Source organism: Monodelphis domestica, chromosome 1 (assembly GCF_027887165.1).
Source record: "Monodelphis domestica isolate mMonDom1 chromosome 1, mMonDom1.pri, whole genome shotgun sequence".
Classification (NCBI taxonomy): Eukaryota; Metazoa; Chordata; class Mammalia; order Didelphimorphia; family Didelphidae; genus Monodelphis; species Monodelphis domestica.
Window position 1 is genome coordinate 86,206,116 of NC_077227.1, and position 19,529 is coordinate 86,225,644.

Genomic DNA, 19,529 nt, shown 5'->3' on the forward strand with positions numbered 1-19,529 from the left:
AACAACATGTAAAAAGATAATACTTTAATATTTTATAATATGATGTATTTTAGTATATAATATGTACCTTAGTAACAATATAAAAACTATACTTTGTAATAATACAAAAAAAATAACTTTACCAACACATGCTATGTATAATAAAACTTCAGATGAATGAGTTTAAAAGAAAATCCACATAGGAAATAAAAAATAAAATATGATAATATACTTCTCAAAACATGGAAGGGAGAAAAATTCTGAAATGCTAAAGCAACAAAAGAAGTTTTTAGGAATAAGGGTGACAGCTTTAATTGTTGGACACAAAGTAATAAAATATAAGATTTTTTAAAAGCCAACAGAATGGAAAAAGATATAATAAATACCAGACATATGTATAAACTTTAAGAGAAATGACATAATTAAAGGATGGTTTTCTTATCATCAATGGAAAATGTTCAAACAAATGACTCACAAATAAAAACTTTAATACTTTTACAGATGATAGGAATCCAGATTCATAATGTAGCAGTCACCCCCCACTCAGTCCTCACATCCAATTAGCTTCCAAGTCTCTATGTTCACAATATATATCTGGAATCCACTACCTTCTCTCTGTTCACATAACCACCTCCTCTGTTTAGGACCTCAAGCCTCAACCCAAACAATTATGGCAGGTCTCCCTGCCTCTAGTTTCCCTTCTCTAATCCATCCTCTATCCAGATAACAGATGGATACTATCCAAACACAAGTCTGATCAGTCTTTACACAAGAAATTCTGAAGGATCCCTCTTGCTTCTGATAGTATACAAACTTTCTACTTTGGCTTTTGAAGCCTTACAGTCTTGATTACTACACACTGCTTTCTTCACATACTCTGTATTACAGCTGGGCAGGTGTGCTTGCTATTGTTCCTGGTACACAACATTCCATCTCCCATCTCTGATACATGGTTAAAATATACTCCCCCCTCCCCACTTCAGTCTCAAAAAAAAAAAGAAGACTAGGTCAACAAAGGTCAATTCATGTAATACCACCTATTAAAAAAAAAATCAACCCTCATTTCTGTACTGTCCTTAGGGATTACTAGCTAGTTAGATATGTATCTCATTTTCTAATTCTGTTTTCCTCTAATAGAATGTGAGCTCATTGAGAGCAAAAGTTGTTTCATTTTTTTCTTCATGTTCCTTACCCCTAGCATGTTTTAATAATTCATTAATTACCACACTGCTGCCAAGATTTGTTTCTAGATGGTTAACCTGTAACCCTAGGTAATTCCAATTGTAGGCACACATCTCAGTGGCCAAGAAGAAAAGGGGAAGTAGCTGAATGGGGAAGACAAGGATCAGGAAACTTTTTTATGAATGGGGAGACCTGAATATGTGTGGGAAGATGGGAAGGAAACTGTAGAGAGGAAGAATTTTAAGATGTGTGAGAAAGGAAGATTATTGGAGCCAGGTCTTTGAAGTATCTTGAGAGGATTAAAATCAAGAGGATAGCTAGGAGAGATTAGTGTTAGAAAAGAATAATGATATCTCTTCTTTCTTCCTGCCCTAGTGGAAGAAAGTGCATGTTGTTCCTGAGAAATCAAGAGAATGATTGGGTGACCTCAATTGTGTAGTTTAGGAGTATGTTATCTGTTCTAGAAATGGGAGTTAGGACACAGTCAATGCTTGAGGAGAAAAGAAACTATTTGGAATTGTGTCAGGGGAAGTTCATCCCCTCTCCCTCCTGGGTTGCTGACCTGGTTGCCAGAGTTTACATCCATTAAGTCCTAAAAGTCAATAAAAGAAAGGGGGCAGGTCCTTTTTGGGGTTTTCTTGGACAGACAGGGAGAAAGCAGGCAAGTTATGGGGAAGAGGAAGAAGTTTTGCAGGCTAAGGGACACGTGGTCAGAGGACTTAGAGTAAGAAAGAGATTTTAAACTATGCTGATCTACCTTTCTTATTAATAAACTTTATAAAATTAATAACTGAGTAGATATATTAATTTTCACTTGTAACAGAATAGTACCTATGAGGAATGAAAGAGGAAGTCCAAAAATTAGAGTAGGATAATAACTGGGCAACAGTAAAGACCAGCTTATTCTCCTAAATTTATTCTGGGGAAAGTTAGCTTTATTTTTGTGGTTTTTTCCATTGATAACTTAATTTGTTTGGGAAACTTTAGTAATTAAAATACAGTCTTTATATGTGAAATCTAAACACAGGAATTATATGAATGAAATTACAACACATGTTTCAGACAAATTAAATTAGATATAAGCAAGTGGAAAAACAAATTGCTCATGGCTAGACTGAGCTAATATTACAAAAATGACAATCCTACCTAAATTAGCTTATTTATTCAATGCCATACCAATCAAACTGAATGTGAAATCTAAACTGTAGTGCTTGACACTGAAGGCCCTATGTAATCTGGTGATATACAAACTGGTACGAGCTTACTTTCATGCTACTTCCTCTCCAAGTGTTTAGTTTTAGTCTTTAGTTCATGGCTCTCTGTGTCTAAATAACAATGTTCTCCCTGTATGTAAAATGTCCTTGCTTTCTCCATTTTCTTGCTGAATTTTGACCCCTACTTTAAAGGTTAGCTTAAATACTACCTCTTTCAAAAAAACTCCCAGCTTTCTCAGCCTGTCCCACAATGTCTCATGAAGATCTCTGTTTACCTCCCTCTAATGTACTTATCAAGTATTGCTTTATAAAAGCTGTCTGCATGTCATATTCCCCCACTGAATTCCATGAAGTAACATTGTCTATCATTTTAACTTTCTATCTATTCCCAAGACCAAAAAAAAACGATATACACATAACAAAATCTTAATAAATTGAATAAATCAAATTGAATTGAATCAACTGAAATAAAAGCTTTTTTTGGCATAAGAGCCAAGGGACACTAAATTTATTATTTTTTCTAAAATGAAGCAAAAAACAATTTTATTAAAAATGTAAAATAATTTGCTTCTGCATTTTACCCCAAATACTAAACCATAACAAAGTGAAGTTGCTTAAGTTTCAAAAGAGAAACACATTACCTTAAGCTGGTGAATAGTTCGCTGTTTGATATCTAATTCCTGGGAAAACTGGTTTTTAATTTTCTCAAGTTCATTAACTTTATTCCTCAGTAATTTCTCTTGGTCACGCATTATAGATATCTGCAAAGAATAATGTTTATTAAACAGATTGAGCACTTTTTAAAGAAACAAAAATCTTGACATTTTAAGATTTATGTATTTTAATAGATACTAAAAAATTATTCCTCATTTAACTTTACAAGGAACACAGGTAAATCAATCTACATTTCATCTTAAATTGCTTTAAGAAACTCAGACTTTTAAAATAAGCTCAACAGGAATCAACATAATACTCATATATAATTGCAAAATTTTTGATCATGTGAAAACTCTAATGTAAAGAGCACTATATTTAAATTCAGGGGATGTAGTTTCAAATCTCAGCTTTGCCAATGATTACTTACTACCTGTGTGATCATGGACAAATCCCTTAGGCTTGATGGGCCTTAATATCCTAACCTGTAAAATGAGAGGTCAGACCCAGTGGCTTCAAAGGTCCTTTCAAATTCTATAATTCTATAATAATCTGACTCCAGATAATTCTCTCTCTTTTAGGTCCACCCCTTGGATAAGCATGATACAATGAAAAGAATACAGAAGCTGGAATCAGAGGGTTTGAAACTGATGATCAGATTCATTACTTTCTACTTGTGTGATCCTAAGCAAATAACTTCTCTTTTTCTGGATCAGTTTTCTCACTTGTGAAATGACGCTAATTGGGCTAAATGATCTCTAAGGTGCCTTCTAGTACCAGGTCACTACCTTCACTTGTATGAATATAGAATAATAGCTCTATTAGAGTATTTCTTAAAGCATGGAGAAGCTTGGTTTATTTGAATATAGAAGCAATAAGTGAATAAGTTCAAAGTGGTAGATAAATGGTTACTGATGATAATGAGTAAATCATTCCAATCAATTAATTTAAAATGTTACACTAATAGGTTCTTTAACCAAAGCTTTTCAACTATAAAATTACTTAAAGTCCAGAAATCCACATCTATAAGACATTAAAATGAAAGTTCTAATTCCTTACACTGACACAGGAAGACTCATGGTACTAAAGTTATCAAGAACAATGACTGAACTAAGAATAGATATTTCAAGCCTAAGATTTCTTAGGCTTCATTCATATTCCATCTATTTCTAGAGATGAAAATATATGTGACTAATGTTAATCTGTGGTTTATATTCATCTTTGTTATCTAGAAAAGAAGTTTCAAATACACTGCCCACAGCCTGCATTTGGTCTATGATGGCCACATGAGGCACAAATCTGATTAAAATGTAAAACTATTTTAACAAAATAAATGTTAAAACAATAAAATATGGGCAATATTACATCTTAAAATTAAGTAAATATGCAGATAGCAGGGGTTCTTTTGTACAATTTAGTGGTCCTGTTTCCATTTGTTTGATGTTAATAATCATGAGGATATCTCTTAGACTCAGAAAATATAAAGACTGATAATTAAATGCAAATCTGAAATTGCCTCTAGATTATTTAAGCTAGGGGAAAATAGGAAGGAATTCAGTTTGACTTAAAGGCAACATGAGGTAGGAACCCAGAAGGGACAATCTAGGAAGCGGTTAAAGTGATGGCAATTAAACAAACTTGAGGGATCTTCATCTTTTTTTTTTTAAACCTATTGTTTCCCAAGAACTTCTGAATCTTCACCTTTTTAAAATTCTTTATGTACAAACTGGTGAAAGCATAATTTTGATTTGTGAATAAAAACTAAGCATTTATGTTTATTCTACTATAGAAAGGATTCTACATTTCTATCTCTGCATGAAATTTAACTAGTACTTTCTAGAAGTCATTTTTCAGACTCGGCTTTCAAACATTTATATTCATTTTGTTTAAATATCTATTTCTTATGCCATTCTGAATTTTTTTTACTTCTTATATAAGGTTTTAGAAATGATCTTTTTAAGTTTAGCTTGATTTTACTTAAGCTAAAGTCATCAGATACAATTCATCTTTTTATTAAATATCCTTCAAAGTGTATTGGTACTACAAATGACTGCTCTTGTTAAAAGATCTTGTATTGGAAAAAGACAATTTCAGAACTTTTGATTTGGTATTTAAATTCTCAAATAGATCTTTGATTGATTTGAAGTGGATATTTCCACCAACTATGCAGATTACAACCTATGCAAGCTTCTTCATCCCTCTACAAACTCCAGTCTGTTTTCCTAGGAGTCTACCATAAGGATAAGTAGAAAGTGATCTTTCATTCACTTTCTGGTAGGCTGGACATCCCAAGGGTTTCAGCTAGTGTCTTGTCCAGCCACTCTCACTCCCAGAACTGTTAGCTGCTGCCCTCAGGAGCAAGCACTGAGTGTAATGGTTGTCATCCTTCTGCCCTTTTCTAAGAGACAATACTCCAGAAAACTCAACAAGTATGTCTGACAGAAGGCACTAAATGTTCCCTTCAGAATAATCACTCTCCTTATCAACCTACAGATCAGTAGGAAGATATTCAAGATACTATAATTCTGGAGGCAGCTAGTTTGGCTCTGTGGATATGTGAACCTTAAAAATTCTCAGACCCTACTTCATAAGGTTGGATTGTGAACCTTAAAAATTCCCAGACCCTACTCATAAGGTTGGGTTAAGACCATTCCCCACAGAAGTAACTTAGATCAGGAATGTGAGAACTCTACTTAGATCAGGAATGTGAGAACTCTACTTCACCATACTGAAGCATACCTTAGGGGAAGATAAAGTTGTAAACTCTTTGCTGAACAATGAAAAGTACTTAAACCCATACTTATAGTAAGACAAAAAGTTCTTAAGCTATGCCTATTTTTGAATATAATACAAAAGGGTGCTAAGTACCTATAAAAGTCAGGGAACTTGTGAACTTACAAGGAGTAAAGAGGTGAGAACTTACTCAGAGATTCTAGTCTACTCAGCTGTGAATTACTCAAAAGTTTAGACTTCTTAGGTGTGAACTAAGAATGGTCTGTCCTTTGGAAAACATCTACTGTGATTGATAGATGGGAGAACTTAGGGGAGGTGACATAGGAGAAAATTCCCTTTATAAGGAGAGGAAAAGCTGAATTGGGGAGGAACTGGCCAAAGCTGCCTTGAAGGGCTTGATGGCTGAACTTGATTGAGCTAACTGAAGCTGAACTGGTGTCACTAGAATCCTAGCTTGGACAGATCTTGTGGTGAGTGATTAAGGACTGACTGATCTTTCTTTTAGGGCTTAGGCCTGGGTTGGCCAGGGCTGCCCTGGGCCGGCCTATTCTTTTCTCATTATTCCCTTTTTTCTCTCTTTCTCTCCTTTTCTTTAATTCCTCATTTGTATGAATTAAAATCTCTATAAAACCCAATTGACTTGGGTATATTTAATAATTGGGAATATTTCCCTGGCGACCACTTTATTTTTAATATAAAAAAAACATATCTTTGCGGTCACAAATTTAAACCACCCACTCTTATATCTACTACAATTTAAGTCTTCCACTATTTTAATTACTACAGTTTATGACAACCAACTATTTTAATCACTACAGATAGTTGGGCCCAGAGATGGAAAGTCTTAGGGTTTCAGATCTGGCCCCAGCCACTCCATAACTGTGTGACCCTAGGCAAGTCATTTAATTCCCATTGCCTGACCTTTATCATTCTTTTGCCTTAGAACTATTATATAATCACATATAATACATAATACATACTAAGATGGAAGGTAAAGGTTTTAAAAAAAGATACAATTATTCTGTTGTTCAAATTTGGAACCCAAGAGACAAACTGTATTGTGAAAGGAAGACCCCTTTTCAAAAGGTTTCTCCCCATAACCTGAAGATTATTTCAACACCAATGTCTTTACTACTTAAGAACCTCTATACATCCACATTTCATCAATCATAGTTGTAAGGGACATCTAGGCAGTTCAGTGGATGGAGAACCAGGTCTGGAAATGAGAGGTCCTGGGTTTAATTTGGGCCTCAGGCACTTCCTAGCTGTGTGACCCTGGACAAGTCATTTAACCCCAATTGTCTAGTACTCATTGCTCTACTGCCTTAGAACTAATACTTATGTTGACTTTTTAAAATTGTTCCTTAGAGCAGCTGGGTGACTTACTGAATAGAGAGCCAGGCCTAGAGATGGGAGGTCTTGGCTTCAACTATCACCTCAGACACCCCTCACTGTGTGACCCCAGGCAAGTTACTTAATCCTGAAATGCCTAGCCCCTACTGTTCTTCTGCCTTGGAATCAATACTTAGTATTGAATTCTAAGGCAGGAGGCAAGGGTTATTTTTTTTTTTAATAAAATTGTTCCTTGCTGTTTCTTTCATCTTTAAAAAAAAGTTTTTTAATTCTTTTATCTTTTATCAAATGCAACTGATTTTTTCAATCAGACCAAGAAGTTCCTAATCCCAATTCTAATATATTATGTTCTAAATATATATATTATCACTAATTAAAGTTTGTTTCAAATTCTAGCCTTTAGGAGTAAAGACTTCATTGTTAATATTACTTCACAACAACAAAACTACTTGATGGATAATCTGTGACCAGTATGGAATAATTTACCTCTTTCTGTACTTGCTCAATTTGCTTTTTGGCATCAGCAAATTTTTCTTTCAGATCAACATGGTCTTCTTCTTTCCGCTGAAGATCTTCTTTCAGCTTATGTATAAGAGCAGAGTTGGCAGAGAGTTCTTCCTTCAATCTTAAAAATGCCATAAAGTTACTTTCCAATAGTAAAGATGAGGTGTATTGTTTTCATTCTATGATCACAGATATTAAGTATTTTTTAAATACAGTTTTATATAATTATGATATTATCACAAAAGTTTAAAAATTCAAACTACAAGAAATCAAAGTAAAATCAAGGTGATATTTCGTATTGAAAAAATAACCAAGATTTCCAGAGAAGATGTCTGAAAAACCATAGTGACTTTTTCCATTCTGGAATTATAGAAAAAATGTTAGTCAAGATACTATAAGCAAAAATAGGAAAGGAAGTTACCAGTAAGTAAATCCAGCACCAGCACAACTAAGTCAATAACCTCCAAGTGCTATCAAGTCAGAGACACATACAACCTGGAAGGTTCAGTATTCAGAGGCAAAGGAGTAGAAACTGCCTCCAAGGTATTAAGAAATCTATTGTGTGGATTTTAGAAATCATCTAGAGGTACACTATACAAAGACCATTGAAAAGGAAGCAGAACTGATACTGGGAACCCTGGGAAACCCCTAGAGTTCCAAGATGTCTCAGATAATATAGGGAGTTCAGATGATCCAACATTTTCAAGTTCAAATATTGGGAGTGCAAGGGAGATCTGGTGGCCACTTATCCTAAAAGGCAGAAATCAACACAGGAACCCAGGAAATCCAGATTAGGCCACTCAGGATCAACCACTTCATCCAAAAGAACAGTAGAGGAAGGAGACTGATCTTATCACAAATCCCTAATTCAAGAAATAAAGTTTGAAATATAAGTAAATGGAAGAAGACACTGATTATTATAAACAACTAATTTAGATGAGCTGCCCAAAAATCCAATCTAGAAAAAGAGAACAATTCTACAACAGTTTGGAGACTCAAAGGGAAAAAGTGCATTGCCCATCAAAGATGACATGAATATCTGAGAAATGATGCAAAAGATTCTTAGCAATTGAATTAACACTCTTAAAGAAACTATTAGAATAAATAATTTAAAACAAAACATGAAAAACCTACCCAAGAAATGGACTCCCAGAAAAACATAGTAGACCAAAGTGAAATCAATGACTCATGAGAAGGTAGAACAAGAACTAAGAAAGAAGTAGGAAAATATACAAACAAAATCAAAAGAATGAAAAAACAGAAGAAAATGTAAGGTATCTGATATACATAAAACACTAACCTGGAGAAAAGGACAGGGAAGAATAATTTAAGTATCTGTTGGCTTTCTAAAAACTGACTTTTCTTAAATGCCTGGTCACTTTATTTTTAAAAAATCATAAATGCAAACTGCCCAGATTTATTAAAAACAAAGAAGAAAGAATCTACCAGTCACTTTCAGAAAGAAAATAAAAAGGAGGAGCTTTCAGGAATGGTAAAACCCAAGTCTAGAACTCTCCACATCAGATTAAAAATATCGGAAGAAGCAAGACAGGAGTTCAAATACCAAGGATCCACAAGGCTTGACAATTTACACTTAAGATGAGAGGAGATCCTAATATAATATTCCAAAAGGCAAGAATAATAAATCCTGAAAAGCTAAGCATAATGCTACAAAAATGGACCTTTAATGGGAAACTTTCAAGCATTTCTAATGAAAAGATCAAAACTGAATAGCAATCACATGACTTAAGAGAAACCTTAAAAGGGAGATTTACTTTAGGGATTGGAAAGTTATATGATGATGCAGTATTAACATTTTGATGAGGGAAAGAAAATGTCCTTTCTGATAAACCTACATCTATACTACAAACAGCAAAAACTCAAAAAGTAAAGGAAATATAACACCAGAGATGGAGGGAATAGTTGGAGTTAAAAGGAGGGAAAAGTAAAGATCTAGAATCTAAAGGGTACAAAGCAGGAGTTGCCTGAGTAAAATATAGTAGAAGAATGTATTGGAATGTTATTGTGCCATTAAGAAATTAAGAAAAATATGATTTCAAAGAAATCAGGAAACTTGAACTGATACAAAATTAACTGAATACAAACAGGAGCACAACCATATGTAAAAATTGCTCCACTAGAGTAATAATTAAAATTAAAATAGCTCTGAGGTTTTGTCTTTTACATGTTAAATTGACAAAAACAGAAAAAGATAGTCAATTCTGGAAGTATTTTCTAAAGAGAAATATACTACTAGTGGATCCAAACATTCTGGAAAATAATATGTAATTACATGAGTAAAGTCATTTGATCCCAAATGCCTAGCCCTAACTGCTCTTATCCCTTAGAATTGATACTTAATATGGATTCCAAGATAGAAGGTAAGGGTTTTAAGAAACAAAAACAAAACAAAATGTATTGATAATTTTTTTAAGTTTAGCTGTTGAAAATTCAGTCACAGTTGCTTAGCATTTAAAATTATTTAATATTAATAAACTTTGACTTACTTTACTATTTCTTGACTGTTGTTCTCATTTTCTTTATCTTTTATCTGCAGTGAATTGTTCACATTTTGCAAATTGTTCTTCAGTTGTATGACTTCTTCCTTTAATTCAGCTTCCTTATCACTTAATTCTTTGGCATTTTTACTGGAATTTTTAAGATTTTCTTCAAACTCTTTTAGATTTCCTTCCAGTTTCAAAATAAGAGATTCTTTTTCCAGAACCACTTTTTCCAATATAGTTAAATGATTATCTGTGTCCTTCTTGGTTGCCAAGATAGTTTCAAGCTCTTTTATTTTCTTTGTCAGGCTGGTGATTTGTTGTGTAAATTCTGAAATTTTTTTCTCTGACTCAACTACATGTTGTTCTTCAACAGCAAGCCTAATTATTTTCCCTTCTAATTCTTCTTTTAGCTGTTTAATAGTGTTTTCTTTTTCTTTTAGTAAATTATCCTGGTTCATATTTTCACTGATGTTCAGTTTTAGTTGATTATTTTCCTCCTTAATGTCTCTCACTTCTTGATACAACTTTTCAATTTGTTGTTCCAATTCCTGGATCTGGTTGCTTTTATTGGAGGAGATTTTCACCATCGCCTTGCACTCTTTCCAAATGGCTTCAATACTACAATGAAAAGAACTCTTTCTCCTAAAGCATTCAACACTTGATTCTTCAACCTGTGTATTTACAGAATAATTTTCAGCATCCAAGTTGGACTGAGTATTTGACAAATTAACAGGATAATCTTTCAGAGGGTCATTTAGATTTTGTAATTCTTCCTCTAGAGTCTGAGGGACAGAATCAAGCATATGCAACTTGTCTATTTCTGTTTGCATTATTTTTATTTGTGCCACTTTGTTTGTGATATTTTGTCTGGTTGTTGCTATCTCCTTCAGCAATTCCATAACCTTATCTTCTTGTTCTTGGTTTATAGTTTTCTGTGCATGTAATTCAGAAATTGCATTCTCATAATCAGATCGAATTTGTTGAATCTCTACGCTTAACACAGAAATTTTCTCTTTTGAGCAAGCCAAGTCCTGCAGTGAACTTGTAAGTTGTTGATTTAATTCCTCTTTTGTTGCTTTTTCATTTAAAAGGTTTTTTTCCATGACGAGTAATTTTTTCTTTAATCCTTCATTTTCCTCTTGTAAATCTCTAATGTCTGCTTCTTTTTCTGAAATGCCTTGTTGCAGATCTCTGGTTTCCTTCTGCTCATCAGGGAGAATGGCACTATTAACAGACCCTATAAAAATAAAATTATTATTATTCTGGAACATTTTATAGTAATAACAAAAAAATCATTTTAAAAAAACCCAAACAGGCAACACTTTGAAACCTTCTAATGAGAATATCTACATTTATCCCTGAAGAAATTAATCTGAATAGCATATTATATGGAGAAATCTTGGATCCTGTGTTTGATGAGGAAGTCATGGTTTACTCCAATATAACTGGATCCTACTAAATGTCTGAAATTTATGCTAGGTATGCAGAATCTCAAGCCTCCAATAATTTGTAGCTAGACATCTGGGAATCTCATGGTTTCGCATTGGGTCTTGGTTTCAGGACATGAAGAACAAACAGAGGGAAGCTTTCCCTTGAAAACTTTCAAAGCCAGTACACCTAATAATACACTTCAGCTCTTACTATTTCCCTTATTTCCCTAGTATAACTACAGAAGATTATAAATTTTTTGGTTTGGGGATTGCCTTCCTAACTTGAACATATCTTCTTTAAATTTATCTTAAAAGTTAATTCATTTATCATTAGTCCAATGTTCTTTCCATTAACTACACTGTCTTCCTGATAAAATAATAGATTTTTAAAATAGGAGGTTCTGGGGAAAGAAGTTATTACTGAATTCTTTATTTTCCCTAGTCTCCATTTTATTAAATAGTTCTGAAAGGCATATTATCCCAAACTATAATAAATACCAGCAGGTTTCACAATGTTATACTGTTTAAGTGATAAATATAACAAACTGTATATATCGAAGCATTTTCTGTATTCTTTTTCATAAAAGGGAAAAAAATAGAAAAGTAGTTATTGTAGCAAGATTGTTGATTAAAAACATTATAAACAAAATCACAATGTCTTCTCCAATGATGTAACAAATTATCTAGCAACCTTATTATATAAATGTATATGTAAACACACACATATATAAAAATCTATACTTCTTACTTTTTACCTTGTATTAAATACTACTAACTCTTTAACATGGATGGCCCCATGAGAAATAGAGATTATTTGCAAACAAACTTCTTTGGTGAATATGCATTAAACACTGAATATAAGATAGGATATTCAATAATATTTAGGAGTCTCATAAATGTTCTTTCCTTAAAAAGTCTTGATTTGTTTTATTTAAAAAAAGGGGGGGGGGGTAGTTAGGTGACTCAGTGGGTTGATAGCCAAGCCCAGAGACAAGAGGTGCTGGAATTAAAGCTGGCCTCAGACACTTCCCAGTTGTGTGACCCTAGGTAAGTCACTTAATCCCCATTACTTAGCCCTTACCACCAATACACAGTATTTCTCCTAAGTCAGAAGGTAAGAGTTTAAAAAAAACAAAAGCTCTTTTGTATGTTTTTCTTTAAACTCTCACCTCCTGTCTTATAAACAATACAGTATATTGGTTCCAAGGCAGAAGAGTAGTAAGAGTTAGGCAATGGGAGTGAAGAGACTTGCCCAAGGTCACAGAGCTAGGAAGTGTCTGAGGTCACATTTGAACCCAGGACCTCCCATCTCTGGGCCTGGCTCTCAATCCATCAAGCCACCTAGCTGCCCCCTAGCCCTCTTGTATATTAAATAGGCTTTCACAAAAGCTTCACATTCTTAGCCAAGGATCTCCTCTACTCTCCCCTGTTATTTTTGAGAAAAGGATCTAAGAATCACCTAGTAACCAAAAGGAAACTCCAGTATAAGAAAACTAACATGTAGTCTTGCAATATCTTGCCTGATGACCTCCAGCAAGGAGCAACCCACAACCTCCCAAAACAGCATATTCAACTTTTGAATAGATTTAATTTTGAGGAAATTTTTCCTGACATCAAATCTAAATTGATTTCCTTACAACTTTGATCCATTATTTTAATTGAGGCATCACTAGATTATTTCTGTCAACCTCAGCTATCCAAAGCTTAGATGAAAGCCTGGGCGTAAACCCAAATTCAATCTGATTAATCAAAATGAAGCCACCAAGCCCATGCATTCATTGAATCTTATGCCCCTTTTGGAAAAGAGAAAGCTACTTAAGTTTTCATTTAGATTCTGTTTATTCTTATATTTACACAGCATGGTTAGATGACAACCATTAGCATCTCCAAATTAGGTAAGGTCAGGGTGCTTTATAGGCATCCCAAAAGTCAAAGTATAGTTTTAAGGAACTAAATTAAATTCAAACTTAAAATTGCACCATAGCTTTTAGAACACTATTGAGTAGAATCTCCCAAGGCATTTACCCTACCCTCTCAGCTGAAGATCCTGTCTCACACTTCACTAAAAAAAATTAAAACTATTCACTGAGACAGTCCTCTTTTCCCTTCTTTTCACACTCTGAAAATTCTTTCCCTTTTTGCTCTAGTCTCAGGTGGAGTGGTCCCTTTTCCTGCCAAGGCAAAACCCCTCTGTATGAGTTCTTGATGCTATCTACTCCTAACTTCTCCTAACATATTACCTTGCTATTATTCCAACTCTTTCTCTTGTCTTGCCCATGTCTCTTCAATCTCACAAAAATTTCATTTGATCCAATCAATTGTTAGCTATATGGCTTAACTCCTTGAAAAAAGAGCTATTTACAATCTATGCCTCCAATTCCTCTTCTCTAATTCATGTCTAAAACCCTCTACAGACTAACTTTTAAATTCATCCTTCAACTGAAATTGCCTTCTCTAGTTGCCAATGAGCTCTTAATTTGCCAAATCTAAAGGCTTTTACTCAGTACTGATCCTTTACCTGCATAGCATTTTACACTGAAATACCTTCTCCTTTGAAACACCCACTCTCTCCTCTCTAGGCTTTTTGATTTTGTTCTCTCCTGACACTCCTCCAACCACTCTCTCTTGGTTTCAATTGCTACATCTTTATCCAAGTCACATATACTAACTATGGGTTCCTTCCAAAAATTTATCTTGGGCCTCTTCCCTTCTTCCTTTACATCCCCCTTTCTTGGTCATCTCATCAGCTCCCATGCATTCAATTATTATCTTTATACAGATGATTCCTAGATCTGCATATCCAGGCCTTGTCCCTTTGCTGAACTACAGTCACATACTGCCAACAGCCATCTCAAACTCAACATGTCCAAAACAGAACATATATTTCCCCCTCAAATCTTCCCCTCTTCTAAACTTCCCTATTATTGCCAATGGTACTACCATCTTCACAGTCATCCAAGCCCACAACCTCCTTGTTGAAACTCTTCACTCTCATTCATCCCAAATAATATTGCCAAATCTTGTTATTTTTACCTTCACAAAATTAAATGTATGCCCTTTCTCTCCATTCATACAACAATAATCCTAGTTAAGGTTTTCATCACCTCTCACCCCCACTACTACACTCCCCATTGAAGTTGACTGGAAACCGATTAGACATGTGGGTGAAAAAGAGTGAGGAGTCAAAGGTAATGATGAGGTTATGAACCTCAAGTCTCTCCCTACTTCAATCCATTTTCTGCTCAGATGCCAAGGTTTTTTAGAAGCAAATTTCTGGTTTTGTTAAACCCTGCTCAAAGAGTTCTAATGACTCCCAATTGACTTTAGGATTCAATATAGTGTTCTCTGTGTTATTTCAAGCTCTTCCCTATATTTCCAGTCTCACTTATTCACCTCTGCCTCCCTACACTCTCCAATCTAGTTAAATGGGTCTATTTGTAGCTCTTTATGCATAACATCTCTGATCTCCATGCCTTTGCAATGACTGATCCCCATGCTTAGAATACTCTGCTCCCTCATCTCCACCTCTTAAATTCCAAATTTCCAATTTCCACTTTTTACAAGAGATATTTTCCCTTAGTTACTACTGTCTCTTTTTTCCAGAGTAATTTCATCTACTCAGTATATATTTTGTATATAACTAGCTATTTCTGTGTTGCCTCCCACATTTAAATGTTGAAGGCACAGACTGTTTGTCTTTTCTGTGTATGCCCCAAGCTTATAGCACAAAAAGTGGTACACAAGAAGCCTTAATAACTTCTTAACTGAAGGACTGTATTTTATCTTATCAAGTTAATAACAAAGAAAAGCTGTGTTAGCATCAAACACTACAAATTGCAACTGAAATGGGATATATTTGACTAATTAAATACTAGAACTTCCTTCCTAAATTGGCAACATTTTACTTTTCTGACAATTAAATAGTACCATTACAAACCTATTATGTGATAGCTTCACCATTTTGTACCACAAATTTCTGCAAGTTATTCACATGATTTTTTAAATCACAAGGAAATCTTAGCTTATCAGATAAAATAAAATCCATCTAATTTGGCCTCATCAATTAGAAATTTTGCCTGAACCATAATCTTTACAATAAGTTAGTAAGTAAAGAACTTTTAAACTGTTGAAAAGTTATTTAAATCCAATATCTAACTTTAAGGGAAAAAAATCCATGCTCATTCTTGCCTTTAAGTTATAAATGTCACCCTCAAAACCCAATTTCTAGCAATTCAATTCAAATCACTCATTAAAATCCTACTATGTATAAGGCACTGGGAAACAGGAAAAAGCCATTCCTATTCTCAAGGAATTACATGGGAAGAGTGGATAATTTGTTAGTACAACATACACATAGAAAGATAAGTAAATAAATAAAACAAAATTTGAAGAACATATAAAAAAAGAAGTTTCAATGAGGAGGTAGCAGAAGTTCATCTTTTATATCAGTATTGGCGAACCTACAGCACAGGTGCCAAAGATGGCACACAGAGCGCTCTCTGTGGGGACCCCCTTGACCCCCCTGGAAGAGTTCATTACTAGAAAGGCAGAGGAAATCAGGGGGAGCTGCTCCCTTACCCCTCTCCACTGTGCCTGATGACTTTTTTTCACATACCCCCACCTCTCTGCCCAGCAGCTCAATGGGAGTGCTTCCTCCCTCTCCTATCTGGGGAAAGGAGGGGGTGGGGCATGCCCAGCACTTGGTAGGGGGTAGGGTGCTGGCAGGGCACTCAACGGCAGGGGAAGGGGGACCAACACTCCATCTCCAAAATATTCTCCATCACTGGTGTAGGCACTGTGTTTTTATAGTGACCACCAAGAAAATTCTCACCTCTTCTAATCTATTCCTCTATAATAGCATTCTCTTTTTATTTTGTAAATTCCCTGATAGTAGAGATCATGAATTTTTTGGAAAAGACATAGTTCTCTAGTAGGGTTGGACGAGAGGTAAATGTTTTCAATACTTAATCTTAGTGTAATAATACTCTATAAAAATCTCTCATTTCAAGTCTTAGTTTTCACCAAATAAAAAAGTTAGAAGGGAAAAGGATAGCTACTTTATTCCCTAACTTTGGATTAATTTTTCAAATTTTTATTCTCTTCTTTCAACAATTCCTAAATTATAGAATTATAAGAAATTTCTAAGGCTTACAGTCAAATGGTAGAGCTGAGATTAGGTCCTATGTTTTGACTCTTATTTCAGAGGTACCACTAGATTGCTCCCACTCCAATCCACATCATTTAAAGATTTAAAGATTTGCTTATTTCTAGAGAATTCTTTTGGTTTTCTAGTTTCATAACTTTATCATTACCCCTGAATCCAAACCCTTCCTCACCCCATATACACAGCTGCCAATTGACCTTTGTTAACATCTCACATTTCCAACCTCTTCTCATATAGCTACCACTTTAGTTCAGGCACTCATCACCTCTGACCTAGATTACTTCAACATTACTAATTGGTTTATGTCATATTTCCCCATACTACTTGAAATGCTGACCATGTCTCTTCTTTAATTAAATCTGATCATGTCAATTCAATCAACATCAGGGGCTACATATTGCCTCAAGAACCAAAGAAATAGAAACTCTCCTGTTTAGCTTTTAAAGTCCTATACAACATGATCTCACGTTATCTTTTCAGCCTCACTTGACATTACTTCATCTCCCATGGCCAAACTGGCCTTCTTTCTGCAATTCATATATGACACTATATTTCCCATATAACCTATCTTCACACTTCATATGCATACCTTCCATATTCAAAATATGCACCCTCCCCATCTTTACTGCATGAACTCTTTTCCTCCTGACAATATAGTTGAAGCTTTTCTTGATGGCCCCCAGTTGTTAGTAACCCCTCCCTCTTAAACTGTCTTGTATTTAATTACTTTATATTTATTTGTACTTCTCTTATTATCTATTCTTCATATACTTACATATGGACTTGTCCCTCTCATTAGAATGTTAATTTCCTGGCAAGCTGGTATTGTTTCATTATTTCTCTTTTTGTATCCCCAGCACCTTGAACAGTACTTGGCATATGGTACCTAATAAATACTGATAACAATTTGTTGAAATAACTGTCATTGATGGATCTCCTGGTGGTTATACTCTAATCACTATGAAATTTCTTCTAAGGTCTAACTCCATAATTTGTCTCCGTGCTAAGTCAAGGTCCTTTAAGGATTTTCTCACAAGTTTCATATTTAACCAGGAAACCATTTTTCCAGCTCTTTTAAATCTTCAGAAGTGTTCAGATATGCTTGACTTTGTTCTATCTCTAAAAAATGCTCTGTGTTGTCACCATTGCTTTGATCTCTGTTTTTGTTCTGTTTTAACTAGTGCCATTTCGGAAACAAATTTGGTCACTTCCTATTTCGCCTATGTTTTAAAGGGTCCGTGTTTAACGAGAAGCATATTACCTCATAAAAGTGTAATATAAATACAAGGATCTTGAAAACTCACCAGTATTAGCCAAACATTATTTTACACTTGGCATGTGAATGTAGGTCTACCCAAATTAGAAAGGCTTTGAGAAGGCCTGACATAGCTAAATTCAAAAAGAAGGGCCAAATAGGTGCCACCACAGATTCATTAAAAACTTTGTATTGGTGGAAGGAAAACCTACTCACATGAAATCATGAATCCCTGATATATTGTCAAATATATTCTACTTGATTTCCTTAAGCTGATTATGAAAGTTGTGATGAAAATCTTCATGAAATATAGTTAAGATTATAACTATTTCTCTCTTATCTATTACGCTTAATGATGGACAAACATTAAAATCACTTTGGACTTGGCAAGTAGTTTATGTCAGTTCTGCCTCATCAATATTATTCACAAATTCCTAAATGTAGACATGCTCTAGGGCCTAAGTGCCTAAATGAAACTGCTTACCTCAATTTGTCTTTACCAAGAGGCAATTACTGAGACTAGATTATTTTTGTTTTGTTTTGGGTTTCTGCCCTTTCTGAGAAAGAACAGTCTCAGTGCAATTGGTTATTTTTTAAATTTATTAGAAGGTAAATTTAAAAGTTACTCTTTTAGTGTGAGAAAAAAGGCTAGATTGCCTAAGGGCATGCACCATAGACCATAGTCCTACTCTATAGGGTTCTTTATGAGCCACATTTCAATTCTGATTTCAGGGGGCTTTGAACCTTTAAATTGGTAACATGAATAAAAGGCAGCAACAGGACAATAAGTTCCAAATAAGAGGTGTTCTGATAGTGCTGATAGGTAGACACAAACTGAAATCTCATGCTTATTTGTTCCACTAGCAACGAACAAAAGCTCCCCAAAGACGAGGGAAGCACTTTTTAAAAGCTATACACAAAACAGCTTAATTACTTAGATATTTAGTCTTAATTGTGCTTTAAATTCATTTGCCACTTGTTACTGATTTTCTAGCCACTATTAGATGACAGTTAATAGTGGGAGAAGAAGATGGCTCTAGGTGGCTCAATGGATAGAGTCAAGCCTAGACAGGAGAGGTCCTAAGTTCAAATTTGGCCTTATACACTTCTTAGCTATATGACCTTGGGCAATTAACTTAACCCCAGCTGCCAAGACCTTACCACTCTTTTGCCCTGGAACCAATACTTTTATCAATTCTAAGACAGAAGATATGATTTTTTTTTTAAAGTGAGAGGATAATATAAGACCTATTTGGAATCAGCTGCTATTTATGTGAAATGACCTGTAATGCTAAATGATTTTTACCTTGACACAAACTGTCGAAAACACCAAGACATTAACAAATCTTAAGTATCGTCCCTCTGAGACTACCCCAAATTTATCCTTTATGTATCTTATTTGTACACAGGTGTTTGCAAGTTGTTTCCCCATTAGTGAGTGAGCTCCTTGAGGGCCTTTCTTTAAATTCCAAGGCCTTAGTACAATGCCTGGAACAAAGGAGACTTAATAAAAAAACGCTGACTGATTTTATAGCGGAATGGTCTGGATCTGTAATT

The 19,529-nt window shown here is 34.6% G+C and overlaps 1 protein-coding gene across 3 annotated transcripts in view; it reads right to left on the reverse strand.

The window, feature by feature from the left end:
* Nucleotides 1–19,529, reverse strand: part of KIF20B (kinesin family member 20B) — a 97,260-nt gene that overhangs the window by 36,500 nt on the left and 41,231 nt on the right. For all 3 annotated transcript variants that reach the window (XM_016428024.2, XM_016428026.2, XM_016428023.2), the window contains exons 20-22: nt 10,127–11,360; nt 7,602–7,740; nt 3,017–3,136 (exon numbers count right to left, since the gene is read on the reverse strand). In XM_016428024.2, the coding sequence (XP_016283510.1) occupies nt 3,017–3,136; nt 7,602–7,740; nt 10,127–11,360 (1,493 nt within the window). The remainder of the gene's footprint in view (nt 1–3,016; nt 3,137–7,601; nt 7,741–10,126; nt 11,361–19,529) is intronic.